Source organism: Aethalodelphis obliquidens, unplaced genomic scaffold, assembly GCF_003676395.1.
Source record: "Aethalodelphis obliquidens isolate GAN/ISIS:26980383/991018 unplaced genomic scaffold, ASM367639v1 scaffold40, whole genome shotgun sequence".
Lineage (NCBI taxonomy): Eukaryota > Metazoa > Chordata > Mammalia > Artiodactyla > Delphinidae > Aethalodelphis > Aethalodelphis obliquidens.
Genome location: NW_020837984.1, coordinates 1,715,870 through 1,734,556, shown reverse-complemented (window position 1 = coordinate 1,734,556; position 18,687 = coordinate 1,715,870). Strand labels below are relative to the sequence as shown.

General features: G+C 35.4%; 3 protein-coding genes and 1 long non-coding RNA gene across 14 annotated transcripts in view; 2 read left to right on the top strand and 2 right to left on the bottom strand.

The window, feature by feature from the left end:
- The window catches only part of CCDC88A (coiled-coil and HOOK domain protein 88A), a 195,923-nt gene extending 182,083 nt beyond the window's left edge, over positions 1–13,840 (top strand). For 3 of the 11 annotated variants that reach the window (XM_027131695.1, XM_027131694.1, XM_027131689.1), the window contains 7 exons: positions 329–412; positions 1,409–1,612; positions 2,214–2,285; positions 2,837–2,923; positions 3,277–3,357; positions 5,215–5,474; positions 5,666–7,973. In XM_027131695.1, coding sequence (XP_026987496.1) covers positions 329–412; positions 1,409–1,612; positions 2,214–2,285; positions 2,837–2,923; positions 3,277–3,357; positions 5,215–5,474; positions 5,666–6,661 — 1,784 coding nt within the window. In that variant the 3' untranslated portion in view covers positions 6,662–7,973. Of the gene's footprint in view, positions 1–328; positions 413–1,408; positions 1,613–2,213; positions 2,286–2,836; positions 2,924–3,276; positions 3,358–5,214; positions 5,475–5,665; positions 7,974–10,251; positions 10,352–10,877 lie in introns of those variants that run through there. The other 8 variants (XM_027131697.1, XM_027131699.1, XM_027131700.1 and 5 more) reach the window with 8 other exon arrangements.
- Positions 6,110–8,934, bottom strand: LOC113633534 (uncharacterized). Its single transcript, XR_003438231.1, has 3 exons — positions 8,871–8,934; positions 7,969–8,059; positions 6,110–6,191 (listed from the first exon to the last, which is right to left on the bottom strand). It is a non-coding gene; the product is annotated as an uncharacterized LOC113633534 (long non-coding RNA).
- Positions 13,841–14,112: 272 nt separating the features above from the next.
- Positions 14,113–17,965, bottom strand: LOC113633531 (prolyl-tRNA synthetase associated domain-containing protein 1). The gene is made up of 2 exons (XM_027131733.1): positions 17,831–17,965; positions 14,113–16,558 (listed from the first exon to the last, which is right to left on the bottom strand). The coding sequence occupies exons 1-2, from the start codon at positions 17,912–17,914 to the stop codon at positions 16,127–16,129; spliced, it is 516 nt and encodes a 171-aa protein (XP_026987534.1). The 5' UTR covers positions 17,915–17,965; the 3' UTR covers positions 14,113–16,126.
- Positions 17,966–18,148: 183 nt separating this feature from the next.
- The window catches only part of MTIF2 (mitochondrial translational initiation factor 2), a 42,563-nt gene continuing 42,024 nt past the window's right edge, over positions 18,149–18,687 (top strand). The window contains exon 1 of the mRNA XM_027131708.1: positions 18,149–18,474. The gene's annotated coding sequence lies outside the window, so the exon portion shown is untranslated. The remainder of the gene's footprint in view (positions 18,475–18,687) is intronic.

Here is an 18,687-nt window from a genome sequence, read left to right as displayed (position 1 = left end):
TACAACTTAACTAGGAAAATTGTTCCTTCTGTAAGTAGTTCTAATCAGTTCCTATATTTCTAGGACTTTAGTCAATCCAAGCTTTCAAAGTATATGTTTCTCATCATTGTCTTCAGTGCTTTTCCAAGTATTTTAAAGTATCAAAGTACATATTTCATATTTCATTATCACTCAGCAGCACGAGAATAATAGCTTTAGTATAGTTTACATAGCTGAAGCTCAGACATTCATTTCTGTCCTTAATTTCAACATTTAACTCCCATCTGTTCTTCTCCCTTTTTTCTTTCATTTTTCTGTTTCTGTTTTTCCTCATGCTCTGACATTAAAGTGGTTGCACTGAAAAGACTGCCCTTTTTGAGGAACAGACCGAAGGATAAAGACAAAATGAAGGCCTGCTACCGTCGTTCCATGTGTAAGACTTTATGACAGTTCAGCTTCTTTCAAATGACTACACTGGCTTCCATTACTAATTTTTCACTAACCATTCTTTGGACTGTGCCAATTTTCTTATTTTGCAAAGTGCAGTCTTCCTGTAATACAAGGAGCTGGAAGAATATTTTTTTCATAACTGGCACTGAATTTGCATTATATGTATGTTCACTTATACATATACATGCATATGTTTAGTCATACATGTAATATACTTGGAAATTTCCAGTACTTTCTAAAGGTTGGCAGAAAAAAACCTTTAATTTTATATGCCATAGAGATTTCTTCCCAAAGAAATTTACTTAAAGAAAATATAACAAAACCTTTAGCATTAGGTATTTAATTTCTTAATGAACTAGGATTAAATAATTAAATAAATAAAGTGGCCTGTAACCCTTGAGAATGTTTGTCATTCTTTATATAATAATACTCTGGTTTTTTCTTTTTTTAAGTGGAATGGGTAATTACATAATCACATTAAATGTCTGTCACTTTGGATATCCTCTCTTTCAGGTTTTTATTGAATGGTATACTTATTTGATTCATAAAATGAATAATTTCTTCAGTAATCTGCTCTGACCAAGGACTGTTTATCATTTTCAATAGTGATGCTGTAAAGAACTGCTCTCCATATTACCTTTATTCATTCCATTTTTGTCACCACAGAACCACATTATGAAGGCTTCTAATTATATTGTACATCACTGCTCAAAAGCATGGCAGTTGTACAGAGTAAAATTCCTTTTCCTATCTTTAAAGGGGGTGGAGGGTGATGAAAACATTTATTGAAGTTTATCAGCCTTCGGCCTACTCATTTCATTCAGCTGAATGCATGTCATAATTCAAATGACCTTGTGGTTAGTTTTTTATTTTACTTGCATTAATCCATAGACAAAAGTCAGATCATTTTTAATACAAAGTAGAAATAAGAGCAAATACATTAACCATGCTGATTCATTTGCTTTCATTTGCATCCCAGCCATGAATGACCTGGTGCAGTCCATGGTCCTAGCAGGAGGACAGTGGACAGGTAGTACTGAGAATTTGGAGGTTCCTGATGATATTGCAACGGGTAAAAGGAGAAAAGAATTGGGAGCTATGGCCTTCTCTACTACAGCCATCAACTTTTCAACTGTCAACTCTTCTACAGGCTTCAGATCCAAGCAGTTGGTTAATAATAAAGGTATAGGCCGTCTGCTATTTGCACTGTGGTGTAACTGTTGGCAACAGGATTTTTAATTTGACTTTCCCGTGTTTACTTTTTTGACAGCAGCAACCTGAAATAATGATCAAAACAATCTGGATTTGATCTGAGGGAATTTTCAAATCATTTCAAAAATTTAAAACATCGTACAAATAACTAAAATCTTTCCTAGGCCTTTCATAATAAACAGATAATGAACTAACAAGAAATGGAAAAGTAAACCAAGTAAAAGAATGAGAAAAGGAGAGAGTGATAGAAGCTTTAAAAAAAAAAACACAAAAAAAACCTAGAAACACTATAGCATCACAGAGAACCACATAGAGCAACCCAGGCTCCTGCTTTGATTTGCAGGGTCACAAGCAGATTGTTTCAGTGCTTCTGGTGTTTTCCCTAAGCAAGTCAACTCTCATCAGAGCTATTCTGTTTCTTACTTCTATTCGTTTCTGATGGAATCTATGAAATATGTTAAATCAAGATGTATTATACATGGTTGAAAAAGAATTTCCATATTCTGCATAAATAAAATTTTATAATTTTTTTGTTAAAAATATTTTTATATTCATTTTGCTATTTTATGTAGATACTACATCCTTTGAAGACGTAAGTCCACAAGGTATTAGTGATGATTCTAGTACGGGATCAAGAGTTCATGGTAAGATATGAACTTTATTTAGAGAGTACATATTACATACAGAATGAGAATGCTAAGACTCTTGCATTGACCTGCTGAATGTAGCACTGCCAGCAAGCATGTTTTCTCTAACCTGCATCTCATAGCTACCTCTGCTATTTCTTCAAACCTACTACCCGCTTTTGCCTTTTTTAAGGTTATTACTTCATCCAAATTGTCTCTGTTTTCATCAAGGTCATTTATAAAGTATGCCTGCACAATGCTCAAAGGTAATTTTGTTGCCATTTTGGCATAAGGTTAAAGTGATGAGATACATTTTATGTTTGATTTTAAAAATACTCACTTTGGCAAAGGACAAACTCTAAGAAACCACATTTTCTGCAATGTTGAGCATTTCAGAGTTTTTAGTTTCTATCTGGAAAGTCATATCTTACCAAACTAAATTAACAAATAATGGATAACGGAATTTCATATGTAAAGGAATATGTTAAAGGAATTTCATATGTAAGCAGGACTTTAAGACGTAGGATAGGGCCATGTTAACTGTGCAATTGTTTCCCTTGTATGGATAGGAATACAGGACATTAACTGTGCAGATGCTCATATTCCTCCTGTTCGTGGCATCTCTGCAATGTGCAGGGTTCCTTGTCTGATCTGTTGTAAGTGACCTAATCACCAGTTTTTTTTTTGGCCGGGGCGGGGCATGTCATTCTGTTCAACTAAAACAGTCCTGGTATCCATCTAGAAATCCATTTCCAAATCTAATTATGCACTTTTATCTTCTTTTCTTTGAATCTCAGCTATTGTCTGAGAAGTGTCCTGTTCTCAGCTGTTTAACTGAACTATCTGGAAATGCCTTTCCTCTCTAATCTGTAAGATTCAACTCTCTGTGGGCATGCTCAGCCTGTGAAAGTATGCATGATTGCTTCCTCAAAGCATTCTGTAATCAGAATGTAAAGTTCATTGTCTTCAGCTGGAAGTTTTATCACTGTCTCCTGATTTTTTCATTTAGCTTCGAGACCAGCCAGCCTTGATAGTGGCAGAACATCCACTAGCAATAGCAATAATAATGCTTCACTCCATGAAGTCAAAGGTATGCTGTAGGTAAATTTATTAATATGCTCCATCCATTTCCAGATTTAAAAGTGGGAGATTGATGAAGTTTCTGGGGTAAAGTATGAAATCCAAATCATTCTGTGTTTGGAACATAGTTCCTTGGAATATTTTATACTTTTCACATTGCAATACAAATGTATTTCAATGTGTACAAATGTAAAAACAGGAGCAGTTATTTTAGTTTCCATTTTTCATCCTCACAGATAAAATCTTTTTCTTGTAATCTTTATATTTCAAAATATCTATAGGTTCCTATTTTACTTACATTTTGTCATTGTCATGAAAGTGGTTGTCCTTAACTTTCTCATGATACATGTACATTGAACTCACAGAAGGTGTTTTAGAAATAGTTTTAGCTTTTCTTATCCATGAAATAAGGAGGAATATATTTTTTTAATTTGAAAAGACAATTGTGTGTGTGTGTGTGTGTGTGTAAGTGTAACAAGAGCCAAATGGGTGCATAGTTCATATAAAGAATTAGTTCAAGATATCTTTTTCCTCAATTTTTTAATATGCATTCCAAGGTGAAATTTTTATGTAAATGTCTGGAAGTATTGACTAACGCCTTTTTCCTTAAAGGTATACTGCCTACTCATATTCTGGAATTATTTAATAGATTATAAAGGTTTGTGAAAGTAGTTATTCTCTACAGTCCAGATTTGTTAAATTATAATGAGTGCATTTGTTCTGTTGCTTTTTCATATTATAAAATCATTTTGTCTCAGTTGTGATTATATTTTATTATTAATGCTTTGACTTTGTTGCAATGATCTGAAAAATCTGATTTCAAGGAGGGATTATTTTTTCATTTTTATAATCATGTTTTTATATCCTGTAGAAAAATATAGTCTGAAATGTAAGTAAGTCTTTTCTGATTTGAAAATTTAAGAAAATCTTTTTCCTGTAAAATGTTACATAGCTTGAGCCAAAATCTTTCCTGACCCATTTTATTCTCTGTGATTAGGAAACCATGGAAAGTTGCATTTTCTATCTTGATGCTGTATCTACACAGTTTGCAATGGATCAAAATGAATAAGCACTGTTAAGGAATAGCATAAACTTTAGGGAGCTTTTTTCCAGAACTAGTAATTTGCATTCTGTATAGTTGTTCAGCCTCAACCAAGTCTTTGAAAGCTGTATAGCCACCATACCAACAGTGGAAAGCAGGGAGAATCAGATGATTCAGACATTAAAAAATAAAATACTACATACTTAATTTTATATTTTTACTGGAATTTTCTAAGTAATTACATGTCTCCATCTGAGTTTCCTTAGATGCTTGCTGTTTAAATTTTTTTAATATTTCTTTAAGATTATTCATTTAGGATCAACAAATAAACCTTCAGATAAGGAATACAGACCTCATAGAAAGTCAAAGAATTAGAATTTTTAGCATTTGGAAGAGTTTTTGGTTTTAACATTTTCAAATAATTAAAAATTTGTCTAATCATGTTTTGTTTTAAATTGTGAGGTGTTTTACAATTATTTGAACCTGACTTTTAAAAAATGTATTATTTCCTTGTTTATTCATTCATTTACTCATCAAATGTATTGAGTGCCTGCTTTATATGTTTAGGCTGTGGGTATGGTGGTGATGGCAAGTCTTTGCCCTGTGGAGCTTATAATATTTGTCAACTTGACAAATAAGGAAGCACACTATGGTAAACATTTGTTAGACTGATGAGAGATGAACATGGTTTACTAAGCATTTCTGAATAAAGCTTTGAAAGTCAGTTTGGCTATTCGTAAGAATCCAGTCAACAAATGTCAGTACTTACATAGTTTTAATCTCATTTCTATTATTGAACTCTTAACACACCATTTACTCCAAAAGCAGGTGCAGTTAATATCCAAAGCAGGCCACAAAGCCACAGCAGTGGAGAATTTAGCCTGCTTCATGAGCATGAGGCGTGGTCCAGCAGTGGTAGCAGTCCAATCCAATACTTGAAAAGACAGCCCAAATCAAGTCCAGTGCTCCAGCACAAAACACTAGAGAGTCGAGCACATCACAAGGTCAAAACTGGTTCCCCTGGAAGTGAAGTTGTTACTCTACAACAGTTTTTGGAAGAAAGCAACAAGCTTACCTCAATACAGGTTAGTTTTATCTATGGTGACCTTAATTTAGATGGACACTACAAGTTAAATTTCTATGGTTGAACTTTAGAGCTTTTTTTTAAGGAGGGTTTAGAGATATTAGCAATTTTTGTATTGTACAGTCTAGTGTATCAGGAAAGTAAAAGCATGGCTGTATTCACTATTCTGCTTTGATTTTTTTTTTTAAACAGATAAAGCCCTCAAGTCAAGAGAATCTTTTAGATGAAGTAATGAAAAGTTTGTCTGTCTCTTCTGACTTTTTGGGAAAAAACAAACCAGTTAGCTGTGGTCTGGCCAGGTCAGTAAGTGGAAAAACTCCAGGAGACTTCTATGATAGATGGACAACTAAGCCTGAACAATTTGTGAGACCTGGTCCTCAAAAGACTGAAGATACCTATTTCATTAGTTCTTCTGGAAAGCCTACACTAGGCACTCAAGGAAAGATAAAAGTAGTAAAAGAAACTTCTCTGTCACGACAATCAAAAGATAGTAATCCCTATGCCACTTTACCTCGTGCAAGCAGTGTGATCTCTACTGCCGAAGGAACTACTCGAAGGACGAGCATCCATGATTTTTTGACCAAGGACAGTAGACTACCTATGTCAGTTGATTCACCACCAGCTACTGCTGATAGCAGCATCACTGCAGCATCTAGTGAGTACCGTTTACACCAGTGGTCCTCTCATCCGCTTCACAGTCCAACTTATGCTGTAGGTTCTCAAGCACAAAATGATTTAGCTACAGACAAGCCCACGTCTCCATATGCCCAGGCCAGAAACTCAAGAACAGAAAGGTCACATTTTCTAAACCAAACTTTTGCCACTGTTAATATGTCTAATGATGCATTTGGAATATCAGCTAAAGATAGCATAGACTCATTTACTGTGGCTTATCCATCTCAGCCATTTTTATCCCTGAATACACAATTAGTTAGTAACATAAGTGGGCTACCTCCCAGACCAGTCACCAGGCTAACTGACCAGGCTTCTGCTTCTTTGGATGAAGCTGCACAGAAGGATACTGAGCAGTTTTCTGATCATCAGAACTGCAGTAACAGTAACCCACAGTCTTCTGTAGTTAGCAATAATCTTATCACTCCTGCATGCCTCTATCCTGATGACACAGAAGCTGCATTGTTGGTTTCTGAGGATAATCAAACTGTTTGGTATGAATATGGTTGTGTATGATCAAAACTGCACAATATAATACTGATGTCATTTGATATGCACTGTGCTTCTCTAATCTGATTTGAAGAGCTGCTGTTGAAAAGTATCATTTGGCTAGGTTTATACTTTTATTTTTAAATTGTGGATAGTGTTCAGGTGTACATTGTGGCATGTATATAAATGTGATTATGTAACCACAACAGAGCTTGCATGAATTATTAATTGCATTGTACATTTTTTGCATGACTTTAAGAACCTTAACAATACATGCTCCTCTTTGACATTTCTTGTCACCTAATAAGAGATTGTTACTTTGATACCTAGAGGCATGTTAAAATGGCTGCATGCTATAATTACCAACAAGGCATTTCCAAGTCATATTTACTTCATTGGTTCCAAAAAAGAATGCTCATTGTCTCTCTCCCTCCCTTTGCTCCCCTTTTCCTCTCTCCCTACCTCTCTTCCTCTCCTTTTTTTTTTTTTTTTACAAAATGTGCACTTCATATTGCGCATGTACAGTATTAGTAAGGAAACTATGTTAAAAAGATGTCATTTTCTTTTGCCATTTAATTATGCCTTCTGGCCTGCTGTTTTATTTTCAAAGAAATAGTTATTAACTACTCATATTTATAAAATTGTTCAGATTTAAAACTTTGTTAATACTCATAAATTTAGCGTAATTCTTTTTTTTAAAAAAACATCAAATTTAAATGTGACATACAGGGACTAGGAGTATTTGTATTCTATTTCTTCTCTGCACTTTTCTTCATTTGATAAATATAAGAGCTCAAGTACTATCTTTCCTTCAAGATGACTTTTTTACTTGGCATCAGTTAACACAGTAGTTTTTTTCAGGTTTTTTTTAATATAGAATCAAAGAGAAATAAAGCAAATCATACTCAGTGTGTGAGAAATTTGCATTTTTACTTCTGTTCAAAAAGGGTAGCACGCTTATAAAGTGGTGAAAATTGTTACTTATATAATTCTATAATTTATTTATTACTAAATTATATATGTCCTTAAAACAGAATTTTCTAAAATGAGTACATTGTGCTAAAATAAAATGCAAAATTAGTATTTGTAATCACTTAAACAAACAAGTATGATTTTAGTAGAACAAATTTTAGAATTAAGAATAAATGCAAGCTCTTAACTAAAAATTAATCATAAAAGATAGAGAAAATATTTGCTAACTCTGACTTATGTCATAAACTTTAAAATTATCTTGCTGTGGTCATAGCACTTTTAAAGCAGAATCAGCTAAACTTCCATTGTTTTATTCCAGAATAAAAGAAACCCCAAGAAACCCATAACCCTGAATCACTTACTTCTAGAGAAGTATATCTTAGTTCTGTCTCTGAAATGTTTTTGCCATCTTGATTCAGCCTAAGTATTACTGACAGTCATGCAGCCTGGCATCTAGAAGAAATGGGGAGGAAATTATTATTTTACATGTTGTATTAAATTGTTATTAATTGGGCAAAAGAAAACAAAATTTATAGAGAATCTTTGCTTAATGAAATGTGTATCCTGGCAATTCCCTGGCGGTCCAGTGGTTAGGACTCCACGCTTTTACTGCTGAGGGCCCAGGTTTTATCCCTGGTCGCAAAACCAGGAATCCCTGATCCCGCAAACCGTGTGGCACAGCCAAAACTTTTTAAAAAAAAGAAAGAAGGAAAGACATTTGTATCCTTTATAAATTAAGCTATTCTCTTCTTTTCTCATAGCCAGCTCTTACTAAAAATGCTTTTAATGTGGGTAATCAAATAAACACAATCAGAAATTTTTCATATTTTTTAGTATCTACATGAATACATCAGTCTGTTTTGTTGTCACTTGTTTCATAATCAGTCCGAACATTTCAAATGTTTTTGGTGTCCCTGTTTGCATAACCTGATAATAAAACTTAATGGTAAATATAGGTGAGATTACATGGGGCCATATATGATACAAATGTAATAATTAGTGTAATTTCCACATTTAGTCAAAGATTATTTCACAACCATTTCAACTTTTTAGATAAGTCTGGCCTTATACTCTGTTTAAAATATTAAATTTATTTATAAAAATATATTGAGAAATCATATGCTATTATAGTAAAAACTGATTATTTTAAAATATTAGACTTACAGGAAAGAAGTATTTCTAACCCAAATGGCTATAGTTATATATACAGCATGTTTTCCAAAAGAACATACACACTGTGCATGTGAGACAGATAGATACATACCATGTCCATGTGTCTTGATGTCAAAGAATACAGGTTAGACTTCCTCCAGAAACTGTCACCAGCTGTAGAGTCATAAAATTCCCCCCAAACACTATTTTACCTGTGTTTCTTGATAGCACTTGAAATCAAATTTTTAGCAGTGAGAAGAACCTTAGAAATCATATAGTTAGTGTTTCCCAAACTTTAAAAAAATCAACGTAATACTTTCTATGAATGAAGTCTTACAAAGATGCCCCAATTTAAAAAAAAAAAATTTTTTTTGAGATAAAAGTGAAGCAACTCTGACTCAGTTGAACAGCTGCACTTTTTTTCCTCCAAGACAGCTCCATAATACTCTAGCGGCTTCACAGATTACAGGCATACCTCGTTTTATTGCACTTTGCTTTATTGTACTTAACAGATACTGCATTTTTTTTACAAATTGAAGGTTTGTGGCAACCCTGTGTTGAGCAAGCCTATCGGTGCCATTTTTCCAAAAGCATGTGCTTACTTCGTGTCTCTGTGTCACATTTTGGTAATTCTCAGACTATTTCAGACTTTCTCATTGTTATATTTGTTATGATGATCTGTGATCAGTGGTCTTTGATGTTACTATTGCAAAACGATTATGACTTGCTAAAGGCTCAGATGATGGTTAGCACTTTTTAGCAATAAAGTATTTTTAAATTAAGGTATGTACTTTGTTTTTTAGATATAATGCTATTGCACACTTCATAGACTACAGTACAGTGTAAACACAACTTTTACATACATTGGGAACTAAAAATTCTTGTGACTCGCTTTATTGCAATATTCACTTTATCACAGTGGTCTGGAACCAAACCTGCAATATCTCCGAGGTATGCCTGTATTAGTACCGCAGTTTTAGATGAAATTGAATAGCTTTCATATTCCTAGCTTAGATTTCTAGAAATTACACCCTTATTATTTGTGACATTGTAAATTTATATTGTTAGGCATTGGGTCCCCTTTGATCAAAGCAATTTTAGTTCTAACAGTGTAAGTAGGTATGTTATTTGCCAATAAAATATGCCTCGAGCCCTGGTTTTCTTAGTAAATAATACAATTATTTCATTGTGGATGTTTCTGCTGCTGCATGCAAGATTATTTTTTACTTTAAAACTATATGTGACCATTTAGTTAAATAAGCATAGTAAGTAAACCTATCTGACACTAAGAGGGCATAAGTATATTACTTAATAGCTTTTAAAATATAAAAATCAGTCTTTAAGTAAAGAGATGTCTATCAGATTAATAACATTTCCAGAGTTAGATTCCTTCTCCTTGCCCTACTCAACAAGAGCTCTTTAGTTTCTTACCTTCATGAATTGTATTCTGTTTAGCCTTTCATTAAATAACATGAAATGCTTTTCTCCTGCAGATGTGGACAAAGTACAAGAAAGCAGAAATTCAAAAAGCAGGTCTAGGGAGCAACAAAGCTCCTAATTCTATTACCCACTACATGACATGTGGGCCAAGTGGTGAGTTTCTTGCTTAAAATGTAAATGAGATTAATCTCATTTATACAAACTAACTGCATTAAGTATAAGAACAAGTGCACATTGCATTAACAGATGTAAATATTGCTTGCTTTAATTCATGACTTTCTGTCTTACTAGTAAATCAAGATTAGGTGAGTCCCAAAAGATTTTGCCCATCAGTGCAGGAAACCAATCTTTAAAAATTATTTTTCTTTTTTCCCCTCAATTTAAATTTGATTTTACTAATGAGTAATGTTTTAGAAATTATTTTCAGTTTGAAGTCTTTCTTTGTGGTAGGAATACAACTTCTGTGCAACATTCTTGATAATTGAGGAGAATAAACTAAATGCCTTTTCTATGAAGAGCCACTCAAAAAAAAATTGTCTCTGACTTTCTGTCACTCTCATCCCTATAGAAGTTATCTGGTGCATGCTGTTCTTTTAGTGGTTGCTCTGTATTTTATATCTCTTATCTTCAAGCTTTTCTTATATTTTCTTTCTTCTTTCTACCTTCCAACTAAATACAGAGAGAAAAGTGTCCTTCAGTTTCTCAGTGTGAAGCCTTTATTTCTGAAGTAACAAGACACCCAACTATAGGAATCACTTTTTAAAATCTTTAAGACTTTAACAATCCTTCGTGACTAGAGCAGGAAAGAAATACAAACCTTCATTCCTTCCTTGAATCAAGGAGCACTACTGGAGTCAACTGCCAAAATTTTTAGAAGGTTTTGTGACTTACTGTACATTGTACTGTTAAGATCTACTGAATAAAGGATGTTCTCTCACTAAGGACCAAGTGTTTTAAGGTTTCAAGAAGTACTCCAAGAACAATATACTTCTTTCATCATTTGTTTATGAATTTATCCATGTTTGCTTAATGCTTCTGCTAAGTATTAGTCTAAATCTAGCCATTTATATTTAGTTGTGTAAACCTAAATTAAATGCTGTAGTATGTTGTGGGATGTACTATATATCAAGATACAGAGAACATTGTTTTGGCATGTCAGAGCCTTATTTGGTTAGCAGACTGCATGTGTTGGTATTCTTTTTTTTTTTAAGCCTATTATTTTGATGCACTGCAAAAGAAATTCAGTTTATGAGATAACTCTGAAAAATCCATAATAAGATAGGAGTTATAAAAAATTTACAGTGATATTAATCTTTCCGTATCCCCCACTAGCAACACTAAGCAATTCACACATGGATCTAAGGTAATTAAAGTGTGTTTTTCTGAAACTTTTTTTTTAGTAAGATGGTTTTCTAGAAAATGGCATTCCCAAGATAAAGCTGTTGTGTTTGAACTCATTTCCCTCCTTTAGTACTGGGTTATGTATGTGTTTGTTTTTTTAACTTGAGAGCTGACTGTTGCTTAAGAAGTTTTCTTATGGCAAAAATAATGTAAATAATTTACTATGATCTGCATTTTGCCAGGAACTCATTTATTATTAAGGTTATCACTTATTAATAAAAATCTTTCTGTTTTTGTCCTTTATAATACATTAAAGTTGGTAACTGTTATCGGTACTTTTGAAATATTTGTATGCATTTGTTACCTTAAACATTTGAAAGAAGCACAAAAAAAAGGTAAATTTAGTCAACCCAGGGAAACATCAATTTTTTTGTAGTTCCAATTTTATATCACAGTTTTATTTTCTTATGAAGTCAAAAAACTGCATTGATACTTACTAATGCAAATTCATTATTTAACAAATATCAGAATAATCTTAAAGGTCTGAAATGAGAAAGATACTAACTTTTTAATTTTAACAATATACTTCTTAGGCTCTCACTACCAGCTCTAAAAATCTTTTTGGAATAATTCCATAGTGTGTGGTTTATGAACTGTGTGTTTCATCACTAACCTAGTAGCCATGAGATACATGTCTCCCTCTCTCCCTCCTTCCTCACACCTTTCTTTTTTTTCTTTCTCTTTCTGGTAGGCCAGTAACACTGCTGTGTTCATAGTCTACTTTCAGAAAGACCATTAATGAAAAACAGCATGTATAGTTGAAAAGAAACTGAAATGGAAGTTAGAGAACCTGGACTTCATAATGCCACCATTAACTTAGGTTTTGCCACCAAGTAATGCTGTAAAGTTAAATCACTTTTAAACCCTTGGATGAAAGGTGCTATGTAAATGTAAATACAAAGGATTCTTACTAAAATACAAATATTGCACAACAGACATATTTAAAACCTATTCTCTAGACTTGGAAACATGTCTCCATCATGACTCCCTAGATTCAAGTATCAGACTGATAATGGGTATCATGGCAGTCTAGAGACACTTGCATGTAAAAAATGTAAATTCATCTTTAGGTGGATAAATTGAAAGTAAATATAGAAATTATGTTTTAGCTAAATACAGTGAGTGGGTAACTTAGATTTATATTAACTAGCATCTAATTTGCACAACTAGGACACATTCCAGGACATTTACTGAAAGTTGAAATTTAATGAGTAGGAGGTAGCCCAGTGAGGGTGTATGATATCACAGCTTGGTCTCTACAGGACACTAATATCCTAAAATAGAGAACATGCTGACTGAGGCAGCACATTACTGCTTCAATTAGAAAATGCTAAAGGGTAGCCTATAAAGTACTAAACCTGAGTGGGCTGACCCTGAGAAAATGCAGCAAGACAACCAAGAGAATACTTGAGACTGCAAAAGTGGAATATTCTAATTATATTAATCACCTTTTTCATACCATTTCAAGAAAGGATTAGATAACCCATGAATATTTTACCATCTCCAAAAGATACCATCAGAAGCAAACTTAGTATGAAGTCATGCTTTTCCCTTAGATAAACCACTTCTGCCAAACAAAATAGTGTAGCCAACTAGAAACTAACTGGGGCCACTTTCCGGACTGGGGCCTGACATGCTTTTAATGATCTGGCTCTATTCTAAATCAATACCCAAACCCCCTCGGAAACTAAAGAATTTATATACAGGGTAATAGCTTCGGCCCAGAGCTCCAATAAAGTGCTTCAGATCTGGCAATGTGGAAATGTTCGGTCCAAGTTTTTGAACTGGTGGTTACCAAAGAGTACACAAAACAGGTTTGTATGTAGCACCTTTCATGCAAGGCATGGTAAAAGCCTATTTAAAAATCACTGTGCATATTACGGAATTGCAGCCACCTCACAAATGAAGTATTACAGCCTGCACTGTCTTAAAATTTTATGTCAGGAAGTGAAAAAGATATTGTACCAAATCTGGAATTACAATGAGGAGTAATAATGTATGCTAAATGACTTGTATTTTAAGTTACTTTTTATGAGAAAAGTGAAATTTTGTGTTTTCTTTTCTGCTACACTTAGTCTTGAGATGTATTTTTTTCTTTAAGCCTTGAATGAATAATACAAAAGGAGCCCATTTTATAATATAAACCTTGATGTACATGTTGAGATATTTGGACAAAGAAAATGCCTTAAAAGGAATGCTTATGGATAAAGTTGCACTTACAACACCTTTAACAAAACGTGATTTCAAATTGTCTTTTTCTTTTCTACTAAGGGTTCTCTCTTTCAGTGTTTGCCATTGTACTTGTAACTGTTATTAAATATCAAATCCAATAATATAAAAGATGTAACATTTCCTTTAAAAGTAATGCTACTGAGAAATTTGGAGTTGAATGGCAAAATGTTTATTACTTGGCTATACCTAATATAAGCCACAGTTCATAACAAAAAATCCAGTTTATAACAAAATAGATACCATCATTTGGCCCATTTGTCTTTTTTTAAAAACATTCATTATTTTTCATTTTAGTTTTTAACTTTATTTCTCCTAAAAAAATTAAGTTGGTTTAACATTCACTTGTTAAACTGATATAACAAGAGGTGAATTTTAAACTAATATAAAAAGAGGTGATTTTTATAACAAGTGGTCGGCAATCATAACATATAATTTAGCCCAATATTATTCTTTCCTTTCCCTTTGCCCTAGAAAACCTATTTTATGTGTTTCATAACATATAACCTTGTTTAGATGATTCTGTCCTAATCACTTTGGGATGAGTATTGGAGGTTTTGGGAGAGAACTGAGAGTCTATCAGTCTTGTCAACCTCAAAATAGGTTTAAATACAATAATAGATTGTACAAATCAGTCTCTTTCATTTTCACATCTAGACTTTGGGAGGCGTAATGTTAGAGATGGCAACCTGCCTTGTGTCCTTGGGCAGGTCAGTCTTTCTGGGCCTGTTTTCACCATAAGGTGGGGAGGACAGTTAGACCAGTTATCTGAGGTCCTCAGTGTCTTTGATTCTGTTCGTTAAACCTTAATTTTATATGCAAAGCAACCTAAAATTTCCTCTTTCTTAGAGAGATAGTACAGAGTAGGCAGAAACTAACATAGCACCTCAGAAATAAGGTTATCATTTATGGAAAATATTTCTTACTAACTCATCTCTTAAATCCATTCTGTATTTTATAAAAATTCTGCCTTGAGTAGACTTGTAGTTTACACATATATCCAAAGATGACAAGTTTTTACTTTTGCCTTTCAGTAATGCAAATTGGTACAAATTAAGTACAATTTCCCTACCAGAAGCAAATATTTTTTTGAGTGTTCAACCTTAGGAAAATATGATTATCTCTCAAATATCCCACTTGATTGTACTCTAGAGGAAACGAGAATTTTCCTAAGACCTCTAGGCTATTTTGTAGCCTAGTCTAGTCAGACCCTCAACTGGGGTTTTGTTTGAATCTAAGTGAGGTGGAAAAGTACATCAATTTTCCTCTGTTTTTGAACTAGCCTCTATATGACAACTGACAATACATAATCCTGGGTTCTTATACTGCTTTAGATGCCACAGTTGAAAGGGGATGAGTAAAATTTAATATAGCCTAGAGGACAAAGGAACCTTCTTCAAGCATGTTCACATTTTGTAACCTCTGAAGACTAAGCAAATCCTTCTTGTATGTATGTATACATGAAGGCCTATCTATTTTCTGCTCCTGAGTTTTAAAATATAATTTCATTAGTATAATGATTATGACATAACATTTTCCATCCCTACTTTGAGTGTTTTTCTAGATTAAAATTTTCTATAGAATTTTATTTAAAAATTAGCTTATTTTTCACTGAAAAAAAAAGCATTGGTTTAAAAACAAACACCCGGTAATAGGAAGGTTTTGCCCTTGCCCCCTTGTTTAATTATATTGCTGGGGAATTCTTATTCCTTAATCCTCATTCCTCAAAGATAACCACTATTAACAGTTGAATATATTCCCATATTCCTCTTTTTCCCCTGTATGTACACTGTCATATATGTAATTTTATATATGCTGTTTTTGCAGTTTGCTTTTTTCAAGTATAACACCTTACAGAAGATGTAATATAGTTAATCTTAGATAGTTAACTAATCTTAGTTTTGATGTTAATTAATTAATATAGGCTGCTACACAGCTTACAGGATCTCAGTTCCCCTGACCAGGGATTGCTCCCCCGCGCCAAGGCAGTGAAAGCCTGGAATCCCAACCACTAGGCCACCAGGGAACTCCCTATGTTAATTCATCCTTAATTGTTGAAGGCATTCCTGTAACAAGTAATTGTCATGGGGGGAGGGGAGGGTGGAATCTCTCAGCTGACTAAAACTACCTCAATATATCTTCTTAAAAACAGCTCCTTTAAGATGAAATAGTTAAATAGCTCCTTAAGTAGTTTAGGTAGTCACCAAACCAAGGTGCTATATATATCTTACCACTTTTAATGCTTTTTATAATTACAAGTAAGAAAAACAGCTTTCAGAAGTAAATGTATTAGCCCAATTAGTTTTTATCAAAATTTAGTCTTATGGGATCGTGTCCTGTCTCCTTCACAAATGTGAGAAAGTCTTCAGGGCTCAATCCCATGGTTGCAGCATTCGTCATTGGATGAAAGTACACCTTTTCATGTCCGCCTTCCAAAAAAGCAGAATCCAGAACAAATTTCACATCTCCATCATCACAGAAGAGTGCCAACGGTGTGGCACAGCCTTGGCCAACTTTCAGTTTTTCTAGCATGGCTGTTTCATCAGCAAACCGCAGATTTCCACTTCCAACACCTAACTGCTTGGCAAGATCATTTAAATTAATTTGTCTATCATGAAGAACTGTCACCAGCCAATAGTCTTTTTTCTTTTTGTCTTTAAGAAATAAGTTCTTACTATGTGCTCCTTTCAAATGTTGGATATGAGGCATCATTTCTTCAACTGTAAACACCTGTGAAATATCACATGAGAAGTTTAAAAATAATATGCATGTATACACACACTGCACACATACAGTTATCTGTATATTGCCTGGTGGGTGTAAGGTTAGGGAGTACTCAATGACCTGGATTTCACTGGTAGAGATCCATCCCCAGCCCATTAGCAAATATATCTCATCTCAGGGCCTCAGGAAGTATTGATAGTTTCTCTTAGACCAGTTCTCCATTCCAGTGTGCAGGCCAAGCCTTCACACTCCTAAAATGTTTTTGTTTTTCCATTAAACTTTTGGTAAAGTTTATAGCAGCCCTCACAACACTGTAAATCAACTCTACTCCAATAAAAATTAATTTTAAAAAGTTTATAGCAGCCCAGATTCCTATTCCTTGGCATTCCATTACATCCAGGCCATATGACGATCTCCACTCTATAAAAAGATAACCGCAGAGAGGGAGTGAGGGCAGGGAATGAGACCCTGGACTAATATACAGAAAAAAATCAGAAAAGCTGGCAATACGCGCAGTAAAAAGGGGGAGAGTATGTGGACTATAAGGGAGGCAAAAGGGTCAAAGAATATACTTTTGATGACTTTCTCTAAACTTGGAAGATCATCACCATATTTAGCTAATTATCATTAGCTGTTACTCAAGCGTTGGGCAAAAACTTTGTCCTTGCACCACTCAGGTTACGTACTGGCTCCGTCAGATATGTGCAAAAAAAAATCTTCCCATCAATAAATCATGTTAAAAAATACCAAACTCTAACCTTGGCATCCTGTATGCACGTGCAGCCACTGCAAAGCCGGGTTTACTGCTTGGCAACTTACATACGCATAAAGTTAACACACTGACCAAACATCCCTAGCCAGTTTGAGATGCGCAAGTTCTCAATATGTTGTACTAGTTCTCAACATAAAAAATCACTCCGAATCCCCGGGCGGTCCAGTGGTTAGGCCTCCGCGCTTCCAGTTCAGGGGTCACGGGCTGGATCCCTGGTGGAGAACTAAGGTTCCGCACCCCACGTGGCGCGGCCCAAAAAAAAAAAAAAAAAAATCACTCCAAGAAGAAAACATGAGGTTTTTTCACAATAACATCAGCGTCCTAAGTGGAGAGGCCCTTGATGGTACTTTCAGGTCCCCTTCGTACTCTAGATCCCGGGAAATGCCTTAGAACGGAAGTTTCTGCGGCACATTACCCCTGGGACGTCTAGGCTTAGCGCCTTCGCCCCATAGAAGCTGCAGCAGAGCCCACCCCTTCCCGGGGTGGTCCCGGCGGGAGCGCCTCACCTCCGGGTGCTCCACGACCTCCGTGCGGATGGCCAGGGCTTCGAGGCGCTGCTCCAGCGCTGCCCGCAACTCGCCGCCTGCCATGCTACCCTCGTGGCGCTAACGGACGCGGTGGCGAGAGACCGAACGGAAGAACTGGGCGTGGCTTCCCGCAGTCCACGAACTGCCAGCTCAGACGGAAGTGCCTGGAGGGACAGGAGCGGTGCCGGAAGCCCAAGAGTGGGCGCTTTCCGGAGGCGGAGTTGCGCTGGGTTCGCTTCGTTACCTCCCCGCGTGCTTGAAATTTGCGTCCGCAGAGACAGACTTACCAGACGTGCAGAGTTCCTTGCCCCGCGTCCTGCGAGAGGAAGGCGCCTGCCTTCTCACAGCCCTCTCTAGCCTCGCCTCAGGTTTCCTAGATACAGCATATCTTCCATTTAAACAGAATCAGAGCCACATAGCAACTCAGCTTAGGGAGTGTTGGGGGAGTAATCAACTGGACGTGGGCTCGGCTTGACTCAGGAGGTGGACTGAGGCAGTCAGAGGCTCCTTACCCGTTCTGTCCTTGGAATGTACTTTCTGCCCGCTGTTCCTGAGCTAGGTGCTACTTGAAGGATGCAGCCTTGAGAGAGTAAGGTGTTATTGAAACCATCTGGACTTTTTTGGTAAGTGCAACTCCCCTTCCCGCACTTAAGGCCGCTGTATAAACTGTTAAGATTCTGGCGAGTGGATATCCAAGACAAACCACCTATGTAAGTTCCCTTGCTTACTAAAACTGCCACCTATCAATATGGAATGTCCTGCCTCTTCAGTCATTCTGTTACCTCCTAGGTGTGTGTGTGTGTGTGTGTGTGTGTGTGTGTGTGTGTGTGTGTGTG

What these genes read in the sequence shown, in the direction of transcription:
- LOC113633531 (XM_027131733.1), bottom strand. Translation starts at nt 17,914, where the DNA reads ATGGCAGGCGGCGAGTTGCGGGCAGCGCTGGAGCAGCGCCTCGAAGCC. An exon ending in AGGTCGTGGAGCACCCGGAG is followed by an intron (nt 16,559 to 17,830) that starts GTGAGGCGCTCC and finishes GATATTTCACAG; the next exon opens with GTGTTTACAGTTGAAGAAAT.